The sequence below is a fragment of the Cynara cardunculus genome, assembly GCF_001531365.2.
Source record: "Cynara cardunculus var. scolymus isolate 2C chromosome LG 1, CcrdV1, whole genome shotgun sequence".
In the NCBI taxonomy this organism is placed as follows: Eukaryota; Viridiplantae; Streptophyta; class Magnoliopsida; order Asterales; family Asteraceae; genus Cynara; species Cynara cardunculus.
The window spans coordinates 36,961,842-36,986,287 of NC_037528.1; the positions used below are offsets into that span (position 1 = coordinate 36,961,842).

The following is a 24,446-nucleotide window of genomic DNA, read 5'->3' on the forward strand; positions in this document are numbered from 1 at the left end:
GATATTATGAAAATAGAGAATTTCATTTCATCAAAATACCATGTAGTTGTTAAAAAATGTTAAATTCTTTTATTTGTGAAATTTATAGGAGTTTGAAGATTATTTTATGAAAAAAGAATAAAACGAGATAATAAAATTTGGTTAATAAAATTCAACACTCCAATTACATCAAATTCATTCGCGAACCGCACGCACACTTGGGGGCCGTTTACTAAATGCTTACTTGGTAAGTGTTTACCAGATAAATTTCCTCATTGGATGAATATGACAAGGGTAAAAATCTTACCGAGTAAGAGCGATAAGAAGGATAAAGAGTCTTACCCTATAAATAAAGATGACGACTCTTATCCAGATAAGTACTTACCCAATAAATTATTACATTCAATACGTTTTAATATACTAAAATCTCATACATTAAATTAAATTATAATGTTAAGTAAGTAGTATGACTAACCATTTATTGGATAAACATTTGAATAAACACCCCTTTTTGATCGAATAACTCATGTATCACTCAACATATTCTCAAACGGAGGTCACTCCCTAGTCCCCACTCCCATCCCCCCTCCTACCCCCATCCCCACAGTCTCACTCCCTCTCGCTCTCAGAATACTTAGACATGGCGGCGCAAAGCATTCCTTTCTCTTAGGCTTTTGCCCTTTTCACCGCCACAACCGCTTTCTTCATCTCCATTTCTACTGAATCAAGCTTGCTGCTCTCTATCTATATACATGGTGATGGCTGACAACGAGGGAAAAGATAACCCTGACAATCACAAAGATACTCCTGCTCCTGCTCCATCGCCTATGAAATCACCGTGGAAGATAACTTCTCCACCAACACCACCACCACCACCACCACCACCACCACCGGCTGTGGTTGATGTGCCAGTTGAGACCGCTAATGCTGATTCCAATGCTTGGCCGGCGCTCTCTTTGTTAAAGCCCCCTTCGGCTGCCGATGCAGCTACTACTGCTACTACTACCCCTGCTTCTGCAATTCCTTCTAAACAAAACCAGGTCAATGATGAATTGATGATGAATTTCCTTTGTTATTTTTTTAAATTCAAAATTTAAAGGTTATTTTGAATTCCTAATCTACTTGGAAATGGATTTTGTAATGATTACAAAACTGTATGTTCCGCTGGCGTGTTCTTGTGTTAATCCTTTCTTTGAGCTTATCATTGCACAATTTGTCTTTTATCAACAAGGTGAAAGAAGTGTTATTGACAAGAGATGAAACGCTCCCCTAAAACAAGAAATAAACACCTTCCAGCAAATGGTGGAAGTTGAAATCTTGTAGAGTTTCTGAAATTTGATTCTTAAGATATCAAAGCTAAGGGTCATATGATGAGTGGCCATGACAATAAAGTGGGTCAACCCTTTTTTTTTTCTTTTCTGCAAGTCATTTTCAGATGGAAATGGACCAATTTAGAAACCTCCATTATAGGAGGAAACACTTTTCTCGTTTACATAAGAACAAACTTAATATAAAGAATGAAGTGATAAAAGAATTACTAAGCATGCGATGCATGCTTCTCGTGGTGAGATCTTTGCTAACCATTAAGACATGGAGAAACATCTTAAAATTTAAATCTTATAGCAAGCCAGACTAAAGCATTGTCTATGAAGTACAATTTTGGTGGTGTTGGGAAAAGTAATAATAGGATTAGGATGAGAGCAGAGTGGATGAAGTAGCTAGTGGACATCATGGGTCTTATGTGATTGAAAATTTGTTGGAAACTCAAGGCTATGCACTATGCGGTAAAATGGCCACCAAAATGAACAATGTACATGAGATAAATGAAAGATATTTGAGTGCTGAGATCAATGTCTGACCATAGGATTTGAAGCTAGGATATTTGGGGAAATCTTGTGATGACAGTGCGTGGGGAGAAGTGCCCTTATACCGGGCCTGCCACCCGCTCTGAAGAATTTAGGTAACAACGCTTGAGATGATTTAGTCAATGGTAATGTAGACATTAGGATGCAGTAGTAGGAAAAAAGAAGACTTTAAGAAGAAATTTATCCATTTCCTAATGGTATGTTGGTGCAAATGATGAAGAAGTATTAGCGGTGCTTCATATTCATGAGACTTCCAATAATGTTATAAGTATCTTAAATTTTCATATTGTATATCTCTAAATTCGTGATTTCATATTCTTGTTTTTATATAACAACATTGCTCTACAAGAAACACTTCTATTTTAATTACTAAATATTCATAAATTGATGACAAGCAAATCAATTTCTAGAATTTAAATCTCAAAGAATTACTAAGCAATGATGAATATTGATTTTGAGGAATGCTTCATTTTATCGCATAGTACAATATATGTGTGTATACATACAAAAAGCGAGAGAAAGATAGAGAGGGTGGTGGTGGTGGGAGGATGCTATTCATGTTTTTTGAGTCCTTTGAAAGGTTTATCTATAGAATTAATGATGCTAATAGAATATAGGATATCAACCAGAAAATACATATTCATTCTGCTCATAGTGATCAACCATTAGTGTATGCCATGAGAATGATGATGAATGGAGGAGTTCTTGGAGACAGAGGACTAGGGTAGCAAACTAGGTCTAGGACCTATAGTTAGCGTAGTTGGACTAAAGGGAGTTGGATAGGTTGGGGAGTGGGGTAGGGAGTTGGACTGCTTGGGAAAGGGGGGAGGTATAGGGCTGTTAGTTTGGGTTTGGATGTGTTTTTGCCTTACTTGCTCTATGTGAGTTTTGCTGGTATGTTCTCAAGGTACCTATTCATTACTTCTTCTTACTTACTTTTCTCGTGTTTCATTCAACATATGCTAATCTCTATTCCTACTACCTGTTTGATCACACTCTTGCACAAGCAGGGGGTCTTCGCAGAAACAACCGCTCTACTCTTTGGGATAGAGGTCATGTTTGTATATATCTCATCCCTGCATTCGGCTGGAATTTACTAGGTCTGTTTCGCTTGGTCTGAGGACATAATGAACTCCAAATACTAAGGCTACAAAAAGAACTTCCAAATTTAGATCGGGAACTTAGGATAGAGGGAGCTCGTAAACTTTTGGACAAGATTTTGCTTTTATTAGGACTGTTGGTTAGGATTTGCTCCTAATGGTGGACATTGAACTAAAGTGATTATTGAGGATGGGAGTTGGCTATCTAATTTGATGATTGGAGCACTTGTTTCTACAAGTGTTATATATACAATAAACATTCATATGTGTGTATATATATATATATATATATATATATATAGGTCGGTTCCATTGGGAACCTTAAATTCATTGAGAACCTGGGAACCAACTATTCATGATGAATAACACTGAATAATTATAAATATTAGTCACCATGAATATCTCATGAATATCATGCATTTTCATTATTTATGATTTAATTCATTTTTATGATTTAATTCATTTTTATGATGATGTTATGCATTTTTATCATAGATATCATGCATTTTATTATAATAATTTTCGTCATGAATATCTATGACGATGTTTATCATGAATAATTTTCATTATTCAGTGTTATTCATCATGAATAGTGGTTCCTCGTAGAGATGGAAATTTTACGCGCGGAGGGGGGAGGGGGAGGGATTTATTTTCATACCTGAAGCAAGGTCGAGGATCGCATTACCTGCCCCTAATCCGACCCGGATTATTTTTATTTTATTTTATTAAATATATGCATAGTCTCTCTCTCTATGTATAGGGAAAGGTTCATTTGAGAAGTAAAGAAGTGATCCTAGCCCTTCATCTCGTCAACATTTGCGGCTTTGATCGTGAAGCACCGGATAATTCCTCGCATGGGTATGCGGAAGACAGAGGGGTAGTTTCGTAACTTTACAAATAGGCGGCAAACAGGTTCATATGTGAACCCATGTGATACACATATGAACTATATGTTCATATGTGAACCTGTTAATTCGTTCACATGTGAACTATTTAACTGATTCATATATGAACCCACAGTTCATATGTAAATCACACGGGTTCATATGTGAATCAGTTAATTAGTTCATATGTGAATCACACGGATTCATATGTGAACTAGTTAAAATAGTTCATATGTGAATTACATGAGTTCACATACGAACATATAGTTCATATTTGGATCACATAGGTTCATATATGAACCCGTTTGCCGTCTATTTGTAAAAGTTACGAAACTGCCCTTTCTATTTTTCGCATAGCCGCAATTTTTGACAGGTCAAAGCCGTAATCATTGACCGGTCAAAGCCGCAATTATTACCCAGTCAAATTCGATCTTGACCGTATGAAGGGCTAGGATCACTTCTTTACTTAAATATTTACCACTTCTCAAAATAACCTTTGGCTCTATATATAGTTATAGGTTAATTTGAGAAGTGCTAAATATATGAGAAATAAAGAAGCGATCCTTGCCCTTCCACTAAAAAATTAACGATCAAGATTTGAGGGGCTAATTGTGCAACACCGGATAATTTGGTCGCATGGTAACAACTATGTGGAAGATAAAGGGGTAGTTTTGTAATTTTTAGAAATAGGCATCAACAAGATTATAATATGTCCATATATGAACCTGTGTGATTCACATATGAACTATATATGCATATGTGAACCCGTGTGATTCACGTATGAATTTTTTAACTGATTCACCATATGAACCCGTGTGATTCACATATGAACTATTTAACTGATTCACATATGAACCCGAATGATTGGCATATGAACTATTTTAAGTCATTCACATATGAACTATTTAATTGATTCACAGATTAATCTTAGATTCACTTATAGCATTATAGTTATACTATCAAAATCAACATCTTGCTTAAGATCATTTTCTGGATTCGGATTCATATTGAAAGAATAAGAGATTTGATCTAGAAAGAATTGAGAAATTTGATAATTTTGATAACCTAGAATTACGATATATGATCAAGAAAGAATCGAGAGAAATATCGATGATAGAATTGCCATAAAACCGGATTTGATTTGTTAGAATCATTAATGGGATCGAGATCACATATCGCCAACCACATTTTCGTTGCTTTCATTAACGATGACGGTGTATTGATCATATATCGCCTCCGGTTTTTGCTGCTTACCATATTACCCTTCCTTCAATTTTTTTATCATTTGATCCAAGGGATAGGATCACTTTCTCTATTTCTCATACATTTGACACTTCTCACTTGAACCTCTTCTTATATATATGTGACTATATGTATATATGTGTACATTTATTATTAAATGATAAAATATATATATGGTTTTCAATATTGGTAATTAATGTAGTGATGATTCATTATAATTTTGAAATACATTGTTTTATAGTTTTTACTAAATGGGTACCCAACGTGTACCTTGAACCTGCTGTAAGGGGCTTAAAAGGGGTTGGGGTCTGGTATTGGGATGCATTACCCACCCAATACCTGCCCTATTTCCATCCCTGTTCCTCGGGGTTCTCAATGAATTTGTGGTTCTCATTTGAATCCACCCTTATATGTACACCCAGTTATACACACCCATTATATTATACATACACATACTTGGATATTTACATATAGACATATAAATATATATACATACACACAAATATATAAATATATCTATGCTTTTACTGGGTCAAAATACACAATCACGATCATAACTATGATTTGAAATTGCGGTTATCGTGATCGTAAAGCGGTCCAAAATTTTGGTTCATATAATAATTAGAATTGTATATTATATATATGTATGCATAAATAACTTAACATGTATTCAATAAAAATATACACAATATGCATATTTATACATATACACCCATGTACATATATAAACACATACATATATGTGCATGTACATACACATAGTTATACATATATACATATGTATACATACAAACATAATACACATACATATGCTTATATATGTATGTATGTGTGTATATATGTAGATATTATATATATATATATATATATATATATATACTATATTATATTATAAAGCATTCAGGTAAAAGTCTTAAAAACAACTACTTAAGAATTATATATTGCTTAGTAATGCATTATACCTCAAATTTCAAGTTTACAAGTAATTAGGGACATGGTTTTAGAAATTGGTTGAGGCACGGCGAGGCGGCCCAAAAAAGTTTTTGAGGCGTCGCCTCTCACTTCTTGTTCTTTGCAGAGGTGAGGCGGTGGGTGAGGCTAGGGGTGTAAACAATACGAGACAACTCGTGAGCTACTCGAGATCGACTCGGTCAAAGCTCGGTCAACACTGGACTCGAACTCGAGCTTGACCCGACATATTAACGAGTCGAGTCAAGCTACCCAATACTTGACTCCAAAAGCTCGTGAGATACTCAATTATTTTATATATAATTAGTTTTAAAACATAATCAGTTTTTATGATAAAATTTGTAAAATATAAATAATAAAAATGTCTTATATTTTTAGATATTTAAACAAAATTATGCATTTTTAATTATAAAAATTAATCAATTTTTTTTATTAAAATCACAATTAAAAAAAAGACAGAAAAACTATAAAAAAGGTTAGTGAAATTGTCCCACGTTGGAAGAGAGATGGTAAAGGAAGCGAGAAAAGATGTTATAAAAAGAGAGGGAGGTGAATGGAATTTTCTAATTTTGTTTTTTTTGATGATGAAGTTTGAAGTTGATCCCTTTAGTTTTATAAAAACTAAGAGAACACCTTTAAGTTTTAAAATTTCATAAATTTCAATGAGTGAGCTTGGTTCGAGCTTGATTTGAGTTGGAGTTCAAGTTTGATTTGAGTTGCAGTTCGAGCTTGTTTCGAGCTTCATTCGAGTTCAAGTTCGAGTTCTAGCTTGAGAAATAGTTATCGAGTTCGAGTCGAGCTTTGATTTTTACTACTCGCGAGTTTTCGAGTCGAGTTCGAGCTTGGAAATTGGGTTTCGAGTTCAAGTACTATCGAGCTCGACTTGCATCATTTACACCCCTAGGTGAGGCTGTGAGGCGGTAAGGCGTGTGAGACACGCACAACTTCTTTAAAGATAAGAGTTGAAGTGTTTTTATACATTGTGTATAAGTCTTTGTTAGTGGTACAGGCCAGCAGGCGTACTCTCACAGTCCCACTTCCTATATTTAGTTGGTAGTGGCAGTGTGAATCGAGGAGTTTGTGTGTATATAAGTCTCCAACTTTGAAGAACATTGTATATCTTTCACAGTCCCACCCGTCGGCGGTAGTGGCAGCGTAGTGTATATATAATTATAGAGGGAGGTTCAGGGGAAATCCCCCGAGAAAATGAAAAACTGAGGAACACCCTAGTAAAGTTCATCTGGACGATATGCACATGTGCATATAAGTAATTGAAGTTGTTTCTTGGTTTTTATGCACGTGTGCATGTTATGCACATGTGCATACCGGACGAATTGCCTACATATTACTTGTATGCACATGTGCATACCGTCCAGATGAATACCATGGTGTTTCTCATTTTTTCAATTTTTTGCAGTTTTTCCCTGTAACTGTCCCTATAATTTGTGTGTATATATTGTCCAGTGGTAGTGGCAGCCTAGCAGTGTGCCTATATATAGTGCATGATGGTCGTGCCAATATCTATCTATATATATATATATATATATATTGTGTGTGTATATAATGTTTATGTATTCTGTGTTGAGTGATTATTATTTTGTGTATGTATTATTTTGAATTTTATTTAATTTCCGCCTCGAGCTTACGCCTCGGACTGCCTCGAGGCTTATGACTCGCCTTGTGTTTCCGTACTTTAAAAACCTTGATTAATGCGTACATACAATTTCGTAAAGCTCTTTGAACTCCATAAAACTAGCTAATTACTAACTGATTAATGGATTCAAATACAGGAAAATGAGAACTAAAAGAACACTCCATCATTATCTTTATCCAAAAAACACTCATTAAAGCAAAAATAAATTACATCTTCATTTTTAAATTAAAAATATTAAACTATGATAAACTTCTGAAGTGAACAAACTATACCGACAAAATAATAATTTTTTAATCTTCAGTTTGACACCAATATGAAAACATTTTTTGAGGTGTTTTTACCATGTCTTCAAATTAGAAGGACATGCTGAAGCACCACTTGTAAATTCAATTTTATTCAAACATAAGTTTTGCCTTCTTTATGAAACTTTACATTAATTTCCTATTCTCAGTTTATGATATAATCTTGCATCCTGCTGCGTTGCACAGGCACACAACTAGATGGTTCTGTTATGTGGCCATTTGTGCTATGTATGTAAGCTTAGTATGGCCCTTGAACCAGCCTTACTATAATTCATTCTTGTTTGAATTATATGTAAGCTTAGACTACTTCTACATGTAGTATCTTTTCCTAGGGAATATGTCTACTGAACAGCATATGCCAATTGACAAGAAAAAGTTATTTTACTTGTACTTAAAATCATGATTCAAGTTGGATTACTTTTTGTGTAATTGCTGTCTGAGTTAATGTTATTGATAAACTTGAAAATTGAGGTTTTAGGTTGATTTTCATACATCTTATGATGCACACTAAAAAACGTTTTATCCTAAACTAGTTGAGGACGATAGAAATTATGGAAACATGGAAACCCAATAGAGATCTTTTCCTATGTCAGTACTGGGCTGATAAAGCACAAAAAACAGAAAAAGCCACTCCCTGGTACACAGATAAACGCAGAAACAAATAGAACAAGATTAACAACTGCTTGTAAGGACCTAAGAATCATGGAAATTTTTTAAAAGAAAATTCTTTTGCGGAATGCTATTTTGATGGGGGATCTCTTGCTTATCTTCTTACAGCATGGTGTGTAATTTGATGTTTTACCTTAATGAAATATATTTTAAGATCTACTAAAAAATTGCTAAATTGGTTTATGGTTTTGTTTGTATCTGCCTTTCTCAGGTGCCTTCTGAGCCGCAAAAGCCACATGGGGGCGGAAACCAGAATTCTTCCTCTAGGTACCCGACACGCCAACACAAAGTGGCCTCAAAGCACAACCCAAACGCTGTACCATCCTTTCATGGACCATTACCCTACCATCAACCAGCAATTCCAGCTGTTTATAGCGGCATGGCACCTTGGCCCCCACATATTCCTGTCTGTGGATATGCTTACCAGCCTGCTGCTGGATCGTTTTCTCCAGCAGATGGAACCATTACAGCTCCACCACGAGGCAATCCTAATACTTATGCTGTTGAATTTTCTAATAGAAGACCTAATGTTCAAGAAAACGGAGACCATTTTAATCCTGGAAGGCAAAACCAGAGACCATTAGGTTTGAAAGAGAACAGTGATCTGCAGCAAAATGCTGGGCCAAGAGCCTTCATAAGGCCCCCCTTTTTTGGTCCACCTGCAGGATTTATAAGTGGACCTACCTTTCCTGGTAATTGTTTACTTTTAATGTGCCGTAGTGAAAATGTGTTAAGAGTCTATTCCTTGGAATGTTTATTTTGTTGACTTTTTTATAAAATAGGTTGTTACAGGACCACGTGACACCAAAAGTGTCCCAGTGGATGATCTACTTCATACAAAAGAAAAAGTTACAAGTGAAAGGTTAAAAATGTTGTAGGCAAATAGAAACTAGTTCTTTTGTGATAATTTCACATTTTTGATCTCTTACTTTTCCTTGATAGCTACGATGGGCCATACCTCTCTAATCTCTATATTTAGCTTATTTATTCTTCTTATATTCCCAACTTGATTTTCTTCCCATTTGTGATCTTTGGCTTCTTTTTGATAATGATTTGGCCACGATACCATTTGGTCAGGTCCTCCTGGTTCTATTGTCTATCTTCCTGCCCTACCTCCGTTTTCTGTTAGGGGACCACATCCACCCTTTATTGTTCCGCATCCGTCGAGCCCTGGGATTCCTGTGTTACCTTCACAGACACAAGCCCTGAGAGCTAATATCACAAAGCAAATTGAATACTATTTCAGGTGAGTAATTTGGTAATGTCCTTGTCATTTGTCTTTACCTTTTCTTGGCAAAAGCATAATTTTGTTCTAATGTATTATACTTGTCTTTACTACATTAATGTTGTGTGTAATATTGTATTATGATGCAAAGCAACATAGATATGTAGACTTCAATTGTATATGGAAAAGTTTTGAACTAATGCAACCTGCCTTTAAAGGTACTTATTATTGATCACAAGCTTTGTTAATTTGACAAAGAGATCATCATAGCAGTCAAGAGACATGCCTATGGCATGATGACTATGTGGTGCTGTGCCTCGTTATATATATATATATATATATATATATTGCTATATTAGAGTAAGATGACAAGTACCCTAGCTGTGATGCATGGACCCACATCCCACGATGCAGTGTGCAAACTTTAATACAAACGTCTTGTTTGTTTTGTTTTGTTTTGGCCTCTTTTTTTCTTTCTTTTTGAAGGCTTTGTGGGACTTCTATCCAAATTAATATCAATATAATAATACATAAAACCGTCTAGCTTTAGGGCTTTAGACTCATCACTTTAACACCTAGCTATAGTTTGGATTACATTTTCTTTCACAAATTAACTTCTTTGCTTTTGCTATTGTTTATTGATGTGTTCTTGTATGCTTTCTTTACCTGTGGTCTTGATTAATGTCTTGTCTTAGTTTACCCAGAAAAGTTCAATTAATCTTGTCCTCTATCTGTTTTTGTTTTTCAATATATTATCCCCACAATGCATTTATTTTTCTTATTATTACCACTTTTTGGGTTTCTGCATATTAGTAATTAGATTTGATGAAGTAAATGTTACTTATTTAGTATAAATGTTTTTTTATGAATAAGAAATCGTCGTCTCTATTTTATATAACAAAAGTAAACAGAAAATGACCATCCCACAATTCATGTTTTGCTAAATACCAATGTTATTGTTGTCTTTGCATCAAAGAATAGTACTTATCTAAGTTTAGTTATTCATACAGAAATAGATATATTATGATTGAATGTGATACATTTCATTTGTTTTTTCTAAATTTTGTTTTTGGCTTGGAAAATGCATGTGTTGTGCTGCATGCCATTGCTTATTTTCCAGTTTGTGCCACATGCCATGACTGCGATAATGAAGACCTTAGGGCTGGTTGGTTGGTTTCCATTAAGTCCTATATTGGTAAAGTTGTTTGTGTGGATAAAGTTGTTTGCGTGGATTAATTTATCTACATAGATAGGGTTTTTTTCATAGATATAAGAAGCATGTTTTTTTTATTTGGAGGGGCAGGTTTGGGAAAAACTTGGCTTTCTGCATTAAGCCACTATCAAACAGTCATGTATAGCTTACTGAATAAGCTGTGATTCCTATTAAGCTCATTAAGCTGCTGACAAACAATCTACTTTATTCTAGTAGTGAGGCCTAAGATATCCTTAATTTTAGAAATACTAGTGTAGAAGATATATATATATATATATATATATATATATATAGAGAGAGAGAGAGAGAGAGAGAGTTAGGCTCATACGAGAACAGTAACCAAATAAGAGAATAAAAAACGGTCGAATCACATGTGATTTTACACTATAATCACGTGTAAAATCACATGACCATTAGTGTAAAATCACATGTGATTTTTCATGTTCTCTTATTTGGTTACTGTTCTCGTTTGAACCTCCCTCTATATATATATATATATATCTGTATAACTACTGATATGATTACCCAGCTTACATGAATTTCAATAGAGGTGAATAATAAAGTTACAGGAGTAGTTAAAATAAAGATTGGTTAATAGGGAAAATAGAAGCTGATTAGTTAAGCCAATAGCAGTAACATACCAAAGATAGACCAAAAGATCAGTGAAGTAAAACGAAAATGAAAAATCAAGAATATTTGTTATAGGAGATCAAGAGATAAATAAGGGAAGAACATATAGGTGAAATAGTTGCATAGAACAAAAACAGGCAAACTGGAGTGTGGGATGGATAAAAACAAGTGGATATTTACCAATGACATAAACAAAAAAATTGGAAAATGAGTTTCAAACTTAAAGGTAAAATATGGAGAGAAACAGGAAACCGGGAAGACAGTTATTTTGTGTTTCTTTCTTTCTTTTTACTATGCTTTTACAGATGTGTGTAGCTTATGGTGTTTATTATGAATTCCAGTATTTTCCACGTGATTCCATGATGCATAAGGTCATTGCTATGCCACCTTTTTCACAGGCATAAAAAACGTTAAAACAACTAGTTGCAGCACTAGGTGGAATTGCCCCAACATAGCTCCTATGATTTGATATTCCATCCATCCAAAATAAATGCAATGTTTGACCCGATTCATAGTTCAGTGGAAGTGTTTGACTGTTAATTAAAATATCTAAATTGCTGCTTGATGATATAGAAAAAGTAGAGAAAAATCATGAACTATAATTGATGCTACCAATATTTTGTAGAAGTTACTAATGGGTAAGAAGGCAATCTGGGTTTGAGACCTTGCTGAAAAGGAAATGTTGCATTTATTTTGGACATCTTAAAATGGAAGTTCTAGCTTTTGGGAAGGAAGGAGTATGGCCTAGGGATCAAAACACTGGGTCTGTTCAAGAGGCATCTCTTGGAGTGGAAATAGTAGTGATAATCGATAAAATTTCATGAAAACTGGAGGGTAAAATGTTGCCATCATATCTAATTGTAATTCTTCTTGGTTTTGATAGTGATCAGAATCTACAGAGTGATCAATACTTGCTTTCCTTGATGGATGCCCATGGATGGGTTCCAATATCTACTATTGCCGACTTTAAAAGGGTATGTTTTTTTATTAATTGTGCACATCACATTTGAAATATGTTCACCTACAATCCTACATTTCGAAGGAATTTTCATTAATTTCTGTGTCATGACTCCTTAATGAACCTGACAGACCAATGTGTCAAGAACTGATTATGTTTCTTTAAATGGTTAGAACTAGTATGAAGTGATGTTATTTGTACATAATGTGGTGCAGGTTAAAAGGATGAGTAAAGATATACCGTTTATCGTGGATGCCTTACAGAGTTCTAGCACTCTTGAAGTGCAGGTTTGACATCTTAAATACCTTTTAGCATATTCCCAATCCCTGGGTTCCTTTTAGAAGATGGCACACAACTTATTTTACTGATATTTTTCTGTTAATTCATGCTTCTCTGGTGAAAAAGACTCCACCTAGCTTTCTTGCCACGTTGTTTAATTATGACCCTTTGGTAATTCGTGCCAATTTTTATTGATTCATTCTAGTAATTTATATGATGCAATGATACATAAATTGAAGTTTAACTCAACAGTTGGCTATTACTTCCAGATCAAATGAACATAAGCTTCTCATTTGTTGTTGTGACCACATTGTAATAGAGCGGAGAACTTCCTTATATATATGGTTTCTTGTTCATAGTTCTGATCTATACTTTTTACCAAATGACATACTTAGGCATGCTTACTATATTTGTTGATCTCAAGATGTTCCCATATTTCCCCACTTTAAAGTGACTAATATTTGAGAGCTCCAGAAACTATTATACCGGAACCACTGGTTCATTTTAGATACAATTATCATTGATCCTATTTTTTTTTCTAGATATGATTACTGAATCCTTTAGATCTTGCTTTTTCTCCCTTCCAACTCCCCCCTTTCTATCCACAAACCTCTCATACATCAAGAACATTAGGAGAGCATGGTGGCAATTACAATAAATGGAAGCAGGAGATGCATTTGCTGTTGGTCTCTTTTTTATTAGCTAGACTTAGTTTGCAATCAAATGTTTGTGGTTATGTTCTTGTTATATGTGCTCCACATGTTGGCATGCACACACATATACAAGGTCAAGGGTGTGGGAGGGGTTGAGTGGTCAGTTGATACTTGTTGAAGAGTGGGAGAATCAATGCATATATGTAGAATTCTGATAAGACATGTTGGTGAACTTATGATGAAGAAGGTTAAACAATGTGCATCCAAAAGGTGGAAAGTAGGAAAAATCTCAACAAAATTTGTTCTCAGACTGTGTCACCAAATCAAGCTACAACTCTCTTAGGCTACATAGGACAAGACATGACAGGACCAGACAAAACTCACTATCCCACGTTTAGCGCGAAATGGGACAGGGCAAGAACTCACTATCCCGTGTTTGGCACGACATGGGACAGGGACAAGGTGGGACACCGTGGGACAAAAAAGGCTTTTTCTTGTTCCACCAAAATTAGGTGGAACAAGATGAGATAAGAACGAGATGGAAACTAAAATATTACTAATTAACCCTCGTTTGATATGTAACCTTAATATGGTATTTGTTTTAGTGGTCACCACCACTAGTCACGGCGCCACCACCACCGCTAGCCACCGTCGGCCACCTCCACCTCCTCATCCACTACACAACCTCCTCCACCTCCGCAACTACCATTGGCCACCGTCCACCACCACCACCACCACTACCACTGTTGGCCACCTCTACTTCCTCTTCCACTACAACTATCACCGCCTCGGCCATCGTCCATCACCATCACCACCACTACCACTATCTCCACCACATCGGCTACAACTACCACCTCCACCACTGTCGACCGCCTCCACTACCATTGTTGTTTCAACAATCTTCACCGTGCCTTCTCCAATTGATAAGGATCTTCCAAGCCGAATAAAACGTAATTTATCCTTTGTGCGAATCGGATTTTTCGAACTACCATCAATTATATCAAAATTTTCATTCAAAATTTGGTACTATTATATATATATATATATATATATGTATTTATGTGTATGAAAGTTATGTAAAAATGATTATAAATTAAATTATTTAATTCTTTACTTTATTTTGTTAATTATAACTATTATATGATATATAAAATCATCGAATAATTTTTGGGGGCAACTTGTCTAATTTTGTCTTGTCCAGTCCTAGTCGTACCAAACACCAGACACACACTTGTTCTGTCTATTCTTGTCCTGTCGAGTCCTATCCTCTTGTCCTGTCCAGTCCAACCTTGCCTGCGTAACAAACGCTACCTTAGGGGCCAATATGATAGATATGGGTGCTAGTTAAGGTCTCATTCATATTTGGATTCCTTTTCTTTTCATTTTACTATTACTTGTATAGTGGAATGATGAAGAAGATTGTGGTATATGTGCTCGGACAATGGAGGTTTTCACCAATTAATGTCATTTGCTAGCATAGCATCAATAGAATGTCGTCTGCTTTCATTTGAATGTTTTGGTTAGTTTACTGCCAGGTTTCTAATGTATTTATGTACATGAGAGTGAATGATAGATTATGAGATAAACCATTGTGGCTTTTTGCTTTGGATAGTCCGAGTGAAATTGCATACACTTAAATATATGTTGTTTGGCTAACTGTTTGGCTGATTTAGCATGACAAACAGAACATGTTTTCCTTATAATTGTCGGGTGTGACTTTAATTCTGGTAGACAACTGGTTGCTAGTTCTGTTAGTCTGTTATTTCTTTCATATTAGCCTATAAATAAGTGGGGGCTAATCATTTGTAATCTCTGTTCATTTTTCATCTAATAAAATTATCTGCCTCACGCATCCAAATTCACTAAGAGATTTCCAGTAATTTCTAACAAATTGGTATCAGAGTGTGGTGATCAAAGACGCTTTTGTTGGTTCTGGATCTTTTTTCGGTTATGGATTCTGCAATTGATCAAGACTGCTTCTGCGATTGATCAAGTCGATCTGTGTTTTGAAATTGCTTCTTCCGATTGCAATCTTGGCAATCAATTGCGTCAATCTTGAAGTCCAATTCAAGGCAGCAGGATTCAAGGTGGAGCGACGATTGAAATTGGTGATCAATTGGCTTTCTAGGAATTGAAATTGGTGATCGATTGAGTACCGGCTTCTTAAAATTGATGATCGATTAGGAAGCGTATCAGAAATTGATGATCGTTTGGAGGCTCTCCATTGAAATTGGCGATCTATTGGAGTCTCACAATTGAAATTGGTGATCGATTGGTGACAGGCGACTGTAACTAGGTGATCAATTGGCGACTAGTGTTTGATTCTAGGTGGAGGGCGACTGGAATTGGTCATTCTTTGGTGATCGAAAGCACCTGTCTCGGTTTAATCAAGATTTTGGTGATGCCTCCACAAATGATCAAGATTGACAAGTTTACTAGGAAGAATAATTTCAGCTTTTGGAGAATCAAGATGAGAGCTCTCCTAAAACAACAAGGAATTTGGACTCCCTTGGCTGCATATATGGCTGATGCTGAGTTTAATCAACAAGATGAGAAGGCTCACAACACCATCTTGTTGTCCTTGGCCGATGAAGTGATTTACGAGGTCGCAGATGAGGAGACTGCCTCATCTCTATGGATGAAACTTGAAAGTCTCTACATGACAAAGTCTTTAACAAACAAGTTGTTAAAGCAAAGGTTATTTTCTCTCCAAATGGAGGGAATGCCATTGAAGGACCATCTTGACGAGTTAAACTCCATTCTTATGGATTTAAAGAATGTTGAGGTCAAGGTTGAAGATGAGGATGCTGCTCTCATCCTATTGGTCTCATTGCCACCCTCATACGAAAGTTTTGTCAACTCATTTGTAGTTGGAGGGGGAAACAATTACTTTGGAAGAAGTTCGATCAAGTTTGCATTAACGAGAATACGCCATAAAGCTTTCAGAAATGGAACAGAAAGCCAATTTGTTGGCTTGTCAGTGGTAAATGAAGGTAGAGAAAAGGGTCGAGAGAGAGCTAAAGGCAAATGGAAAGGAAGAAGTCGATCAAGATCTAAGGGTTGAGGGTCGAAAGCTAGCCCGAAAGATGTATGTCACCGGTGTGGTGATCTTGGACATTGGAAAAATGAATGTCCGAAACGAAAAGAGAAGGCATCCGCTGCTGTTGGTAAAGATGATTCGGGTTCAGAGGCTTATATGGTTCTCTCAGTAGGTGACTCTAAAAGTCAGCAAGATGAGTGGATTCTTGACTCCGGGTGTTCGTTTCACATGGCACCGAATAAGGCCCAGTTTGATACTTATGAAAAGATTGCAACAGGAAGTGTTTTAACGGGACCGACAATTCCGTGTAATGTTGCTGTAATAGGTTCGGTAAGTGTCAAAATGCACGACGGGGTAGTGAGAACTTTGGCTAATGTTCGTCATGTACCTGATTTGAAAAAGAATTTGGTTTCTTTGGGAGGTTTGGATTCCAAAGGTTTCAAGTACAGTTGTGAAAAAGGAGTACTAAAGGTGCATTAGTGGTGATGAAAGGAGTCAAGAAAGGTACCTTGTATGTGCTCGAAGGCAACAAGGTTGTTGGGTCAGCATAGCCAGCCTTTAGTTATGATAAAAACGAGTCAGATTTGACACTCTTGTGGCATATGAGGCTGGGGCATGTTAATGAGAAAGGCATGCTCATGCTCAGCAAGCAAGGACTTCTTGGAGGGCATAAAGTTGCTGAACTAGGCTTTTGTGAGCATTGTATCTTTGGAAAACAAAGGAGGGTGAGTTTTTCAAAGGCTGTCCATAATACCAAGTCTACTTTGGACTATCTACATGCTGATTGTTGGGGTCCTTCACAGGTCCCATCTCTTGGTGGTGGCCGTTATTTCCTCTCAGGTTTTGACGATTACTCTAGGATGACTTGGGTGTTTATCACAAAACATAAGAGTGAGTCATTTGAGAAGTTCAAAGAATGGAAGGTTCTCATTGAAAATAAAGTTGGGAAGAAGATAAAAAGGTTGCGAACTGATAACGGTTTGGAATTTTGTTCAAATGAGTTTGTTCGGTTTTGTAAAGATGAAGGAATTGCAAGGCACTGAACGGTTAGGCACTCCACAACAAAATGAGTGGCCGAAAGGATGAATAGAACGCTGCTAGAAAGGGTCAGGTGTGTGCTGTCAAATGGAGGGTTGTCGAGAGGTTTTTGGGCTGAGGCGTTAAACACGGTTTGTTACTTGGTAAATAGGTCTCCGGCAACAACAATTGGTTGTAAAACCCCTATTGAAATGTGGTCCGAAAAGCCACCTGATTACATGAATTATGGGTGTTTGGTTGTCCTTCATACTACCATGTGAGTGAAGGGAAGTTGGAACCAAGATCAAAGAAGCGGTTGTTTATGGGATATGGCGCTGGAGTAAAAGGGTATAGAATCTGGTCACTTGATGAAATGAAGGTGATTCTCAGCCGTGATGTAATATTTGATGAAGGAAGTATGTTGCGTGACGTACGATATTCATCTACTTCAAAAGACCAAGAGGAGAGGATCTCCGAACAGGTGGAGCATGAGTTAAATGATTCTATGTTTCTGGACAATACAGTAACATGACTGAAACAGGACCTGTCGAGTCCGAGAGTCGGCACCAGCCTATGGATTTTCGGTCCATAGCGTTAGACAAGCCTCGAAGACAAGTTGGTAGGCCGATTCGGTATGGTTTTGATGATGTGGTGGCCTATGCGTTACAAGTTGCTGAAGAATTGAAGTTTTTTGAGCCATCTACTTATAGAGAAGCAATCACAACAAAGGAGGCTGATGTGTAGATAGCAGCCATGAGTGAAGAAATGGAGTCCCTTCACAAAAGTAGGACTTGGAAATCGGTGAAATTACCTCAAGGTAGAAAAGTTGTGACCTGTAAGTGGATTTTTAAGCGGAAAGAAGGGCTACCAGGAGCTGAAAATGTGAGATTTAAGGCTCGTTTGGTGGCTAGAGGTTATAGCCAAGAGCAAGGGCTTGATTATAATTAAATCTTCACCTGTGGTGCATCATACATCCATTCGGGTGCTATTGGCACTAGTAGCACAACAAAATTTGGAGTTGGAACAGTTGGATGTTAAAACAACATTCCTGCATGGAGATCTTGAAGAAGAAATTTATATGAGTCGACATGAGGTATTTGTGGTTCAAGAAAAGGAAGATTATGTTTGTAAGCTCAAGAAATCGCTTTACGGAAGCAATCTCTGCAGCAGTGGTATAAGCGATTTGACAGCTTTATGGTGAAACATGGTTTTAATCGAACCCCTTATGATTGTTGCATATATCATAAGAAAGTAGCTGATGATTCACATGTGTATTTGCTACTTTATGTGGATGATATGTTGGTAGCAGCTCGAGATTTTGCATAAAATTAAGAGGTTGAAACAACTCCTTAATTCTGAGTTTGATATGAATGATTTGGGGGCTGCTCAAAAGATACTTGGGATGGAATAGTTCGAGACGGATCTAGACAAACTTTTCTTGTCACAGAAAAGTTACATTTTGAAGATACTTTCTCGGTTCGGTATGGCTTCGGCAAAGCCTTTAAGCACTCCATATGCAAATTTCAGGTTATCAGTGGCTTTGGCTCCTCAAACAGAAGCTGAAGTGGAGTATATGAGCAGAGTTCCTTATTCAAATGTTGTGGGAAGTCTTATGTATGTTATGGTCTGTACTAGGCCTGACATAGCTCATGCCATTAGTGTCGTTTCGCACTATATGGCTTGTCCGGGAAAGGAACATTGGGCTGCTGTGAAGCGTATTTTTCGGTATCTTAAAGGTTCAGCTGATGTGGGTCTCAGTTATGGAGGAAAAGGAGACAGTTTTGTTGCTGGGTATTCAGACTCAGATTATACAGCTAACCTTGACAATCGAAGATCATTAACAGGTTATGTATTCACTATTGGAGATGCCCTAGTAAGCTGGAAAAGCAACGTTACAACCATCGGTTGCTTTATCCTCAACAGAGGTTGAATATATGGCACTTACCGAAGCTGCCAAGGAAGGGATTTGGCTGAAGGGTCTTCTTGGAGATCTTGGATTTCATCAAGATCAAGTTGTGGTTTTTTGTGACAGTTTAAGTGTTATTTGTCTTGCGAAAGATCAGGTGCATCATGAAAGAACGAAACACATAGACGTTCGCTATTTTTTTATATGATCAGAAAGAAGAGTTAGAGTGAAGAAAGTGAAGACTGGTGATAACTCAGTTGATGCACTTACTAAACCTGTTTCTTTAAGCAAGTTCATACATTGTTTAGATCTCCTAAACATTGATAACTGGAAGTAGAATCTTTGTAGAATTAAAGTCAAGGTGGAGATTTGTCGGATGTAACTTTAATTCTGGTAGACAGCTGGTTGTTAGTTCTGTTAGTCTATTATTTCTTTCCTGTTTAGCCTACAAGTAAGTGGGACTAATCATTTGTAATCTATGTTCATTTTTCACCTAATAAAATTCTTTGTCGCACGCACCCGAATTCACTAAGAGATTTCCAGTAATTTCTAACAATAATCAACATGTCTTAGTTTTTCCTCTAGACTTTGGCATGTAAGAGACTTTTTACCAATACTTGCATAAAAATACACAATTGACGATGGTCCAAGCGAACCCCTGTGCAACAAGACTCTTGAGAAAGTCCAATTCTAGGTGGCACCACTTTATAAATGTAGGAACCCAAAATCCTCATAAGTATCAAGACACACAGTAAAATCAGAGATTGAATGGAAGCGAGACTGTGTAACTAGAAATGGTTTAACAAATTATTCAAGATGATAATGAGAATGAAAAACAAACTTGAATAAGTCGGAAGCTTTATTTGATTTTGAGTATAAAACAACAAACTCTCAATCTAACAGTATTCTCACAAGAACTCTCTATTTTGGAGCGTAGTCTAATTTTCTGAGGAGGATGCCTCCTTTTATATGACTATGCTAAACAGAATCTTCTAGATTCTAGGCTTCGAACTCTCAATTTTTGTTCAACGTCCTTAGCCTTCACGTTCCTTGGAAAGTGGAGCGGATTGAGTCAATTGTAATAGATTCTGTTAGGAGTCTTGCGGATAAGTCTGAATCAAGTGCGCAAACCAAGGGAGTAGGAGACTCAGAGGTTCTGCATGTACTGTGCAAAGGCTTTGTGCCTTGAATGTTGCTTTGCATCAAGTACTTAAGCTTTTTGATGCTTAAGTCTTGATCTTCCTCTGGGTTGAGCACGGGCTCTGTATATGAGGCACTTAGCTCTTTGAGTAAGAGCTCTGTCTCTTGGTATTTTCTGCATAAGAGCTTTTGGTCCAAACTGCTTCAAAAGACTAAGTCCTAAACGACTAAAGTAAGAGGCTTCTTACTTACACTTTTGCAAGTTGGGATCTAACAATCTCTCCCTAAGTGTAAATAAGACAGACTCTTACTTGAATGATAACACAAGTCTAATCGAAGCCAGAGGCCAAAGAGGACCTCTGTTTTACATTTACTATCTAATTGTTTTACTATCTAATTGTTTAGGACTTGCAAAAGTGTAACTAGCAGTCTGGAGAGCTCTTATGCAGAAGATACCAAGAGACGGAGCTCTTACTCAAAGAGCTAAGCGCCTCATATACAGAGCCCGTGCTCAACCTAGAGGAAGATCAAGAATTAAGTGTCAAAAAGCTCAAGTACTTGATGCAGAGCAACATTCAAGGCACAAAGCCTCTGCATAGTATATGCAGAGCCTCTGAGTCTCCTACTCCCTTGGTTCGCGCACTTGATTCAGACTTATCCGCAAGACTCCTAACAGAATCTATTACGATTGACTCAATCTGCTTCACTTTCCAAGGAACGTGAAGGCTAAGGACGTTGAACAAGAATTGAGAGTTTGAAGCCTAGAATCTAGGAGATTATGTTTAGCATAGTCATATAAAAGGAGGAATCCTTCTCAGGAAATTAGACTACGCTCCAGAATAGAGAGTTCTTGTGAGAATACTGTTAGATTGAGAGTTTGTTGTTTTATACTCAAAATCTAATAAAGCTTCCGACTTATTCAAGTTTGTTTTTCATTCTCATTATCATCTTGAATATATTGTTAAACCATTTCTAGTTACACAGTCTCGCTTCCATTCAATCTCTAATTTTACTGTGTGTCTTGATACTTATGAGGATTCTGGGTTCAAAAACCTTCTCATGTCGGTGCAACTTAAGTCTATGTTTGGCAAACTGGCTGATAAACTAGTTGTAGCTGAAAAGCTAGGTGACGACTCATCAAGTTTGGCAAGACTAGCTAATAATAACTAAGCAATGTAAAATTACCAAAACGGATGTGTTAGAAAATGAGTCAATTTTAACGTTACTAATATTATTAAAATAAATCACTAATAATATAATATGTTAACTAATACAAACTAGATGGTAAAGAATATTAAATAATACAATATATTAAGGAATAGAACTTTAATTTGATTATATTATATAGTGGATTTTTGCAACCACATACGAACTTTAGAAAAAAAATTACATAATTGATGATTATAAATAAGCGTTACAACTAATATGAATAAAAGCAAAATTTGTCAACCGTGCATAGCTTAATTAATTGATAAGTCTCCAAAACGATAATTAATAATAGTTGAATTGGATATCTTATTAAAATCGTTTATCGAATGTCTTTTATTTATGACATAAAGAAATATAACTTTAATCTTTATGCAACTTACACTAACATTTTAAAAAATGTTAAAATTGATAATTGACCGACTAAATCTATTGAATAATAATAATAAATCATAATATAAAAATAATTAATACGATTAATTATAATTCCAAATAATTAATATTAATTAATAATTAAAAATAATTATATTAATTAAAAATTTACATTTAATAATAATTAATATTTTGCAGTTAATAATAATTAAAAAATTGATATTAAACAAGAATAAATTGTCATTTGATTACGATTAACAATATCAAGGGGCATAATTGGAAGAAAGTGGCAAAAAGCTTATGGAGCTTACTGAAATGCTACTTCAAGTAGCGTTTAAATACCTTAGCTTATATGCTAAGCTTATTGCCATCTAAATGGGGCCGTATCAATAAGCTTAAAATGATAAGCTAGCTTATGGTTGCCAAACATGGCCTAAATCCGACCCTTGATAATGTAAGGTTTGACAAAGTGTACTTAAGAAGGAATCAAGTTATCCTTGAATCTGTGTAGGTCCAGAATGCGAACCTAAATCCTAAGAACGAGGTAACAATTTATGTACTATTTCAATCTGAAACCGGCAATGAGGAACAAGACCTTATTGCTATTAGGAAAAGAGTTGAATGTGAAAGCCGACCTCTATACCCTCTTGCAAATTTCTTATCCTTTCAACCATAGTTTGCATCTCATAAAGCTTTCCTTGTCGGTTTGTAGCGTTTCAAATTAATTTTGTAACCATAAAAATGCAACGAAAAATAGTTTTAGGTTACATTATCTTTGGAAAACTTTTCTGGAAAGAAACCTAAGCCAGATCCAGTGACATTTAAAACAAATTCTAAACAAATCAGAAGTGCTTAGAGAGTAACCTATTGCAAAACCACACAAGAACACATTGTAGCCTCTAACGAGTCCTAGCCCAAAACCCTAATCTAGTAAGTGTTTATAGAAAAGAACTAAATGTTACTTTTCTATTTTATCTGATGCCTAAGAAATCTAAAAGATTGATCAACCTTTTTAGATTTAAGCCCATCACCTTATTTATATGGATTTTTTGAATTATAGATAAACTATAACTCAAATGAGGTTCTGTATTTATGTGTGAAGATATATAATTATCTTAAACATAATACATATATATATATACACACACACATTTACATATAACACCTTGTAATTATCATAATTAAACTTTTAACACATTATTGATTATTCTACAAGAATACTTAATAGTCAATCATGACGTAATGCGGGTTTCTGGTAAATAGAAGCATACGTATTCTTTGTGTACGACCCCAGGTTTACATACTCATTGGCAGTGTTTCTGTGTGACACATGTTGTAGGCATATAAAAACTAACAAGGTTTAAACACCATTGCCATTTGTTCTAGATTATTCAAGGTTTTAGCCAGTGACAAATGAGAACGTACTATGAATATGGAGATGGAGGCATTAGAAAAAATATATATTGGGAGTTAATGACTTAATGAAGTTAATTGGAGCGAAGAAACTAGTAGGATGTGAATGAGTTTGATGCAGTATTGAACCAAGCTTGTCAATTAAGACCATCCATTTCTAAGCCTACCACTTGGAAAGTATATGTCAGACGGCCCAAGGCACATAAAGGGAATTAGTTAATATTGTGGTTATAAAATAAGGAGGTTTGGCGTGTGGGTAGGGACATGTAGAAAATAACCATTCAGTTAGGCTCTTACCAACTGCTTTGAGAAGGGAATTCTTCCCTAGAATCTTCTGTGGATTTCGTGTCTCCATTGTCTTCTTCATTTCCCAATATTGTAATCCTTTAGAATTTCCCTACTAATCCAAGCTTATTTCATAATCCTTTGATTATGTAACATTGGTCCGACCTACCAGATTTGTGGAGACACGCTTACAAGCTCGATTGGAAAATCTTCCCTGGAAACCATGAAGGAAGATCAAGCTGAACAGAAGGAATTCAAAACTTTAATGCTCTTAAAGGTGAAATAACAAGGTAAGAATCCAGAAACAGGAGAAGGTTCTCGAATGGACTCTGGTACTTCGCCTCCATTCAATATCAATTTAGAGAGATCTGGGAGAATCTGCACTATACGACGAAGAAGATCAAACTTCTAGAATTCTTCGGATTTGATCCTCGTGGTTGGATCT

General features: G+C 36.0%; 1 protein-coding gene across 2 annotated transcripts in view; it reads left to right on the top strand.

Annotated features, from left to right (window-relative positions):
- Window positions 1–590: 590 nt before the first annotated feature.
- The window catches only part of LOC112508093 (la-related protein 1A), a 38,753-nt gene continuing 14,897 nt past the window's right edge, over window positions 591–24,446 (top strand). For both annotated transcript variants that reach the window (XM_025112875.1, XM_025112883.1), the window contains exons 1-5: window positions 591–1,019; window positions 8,876–9,356; window positions 9,742–9,910; window positions 12,616–12,706; window positions 12,906–12,977. In XM_025112875.1, the coding sequence (XP_024968643.1) occupies window positions 732–1,019; window positions 8,876–9,356; window positions 9,742–9,910; window positions 12,616–12,706; window positions 12,906–12,977 (1,101 nt within the window). In that variant the 5' untranslated portion in view covers window positions 591–731. The remainder of the gene's footprint in view (window positions 1,020–8,875; window positions 9,357–9,741; window positions 9,911–12,615; window positions 12,707–12,905; window positions 12,978–24,446) is intronic.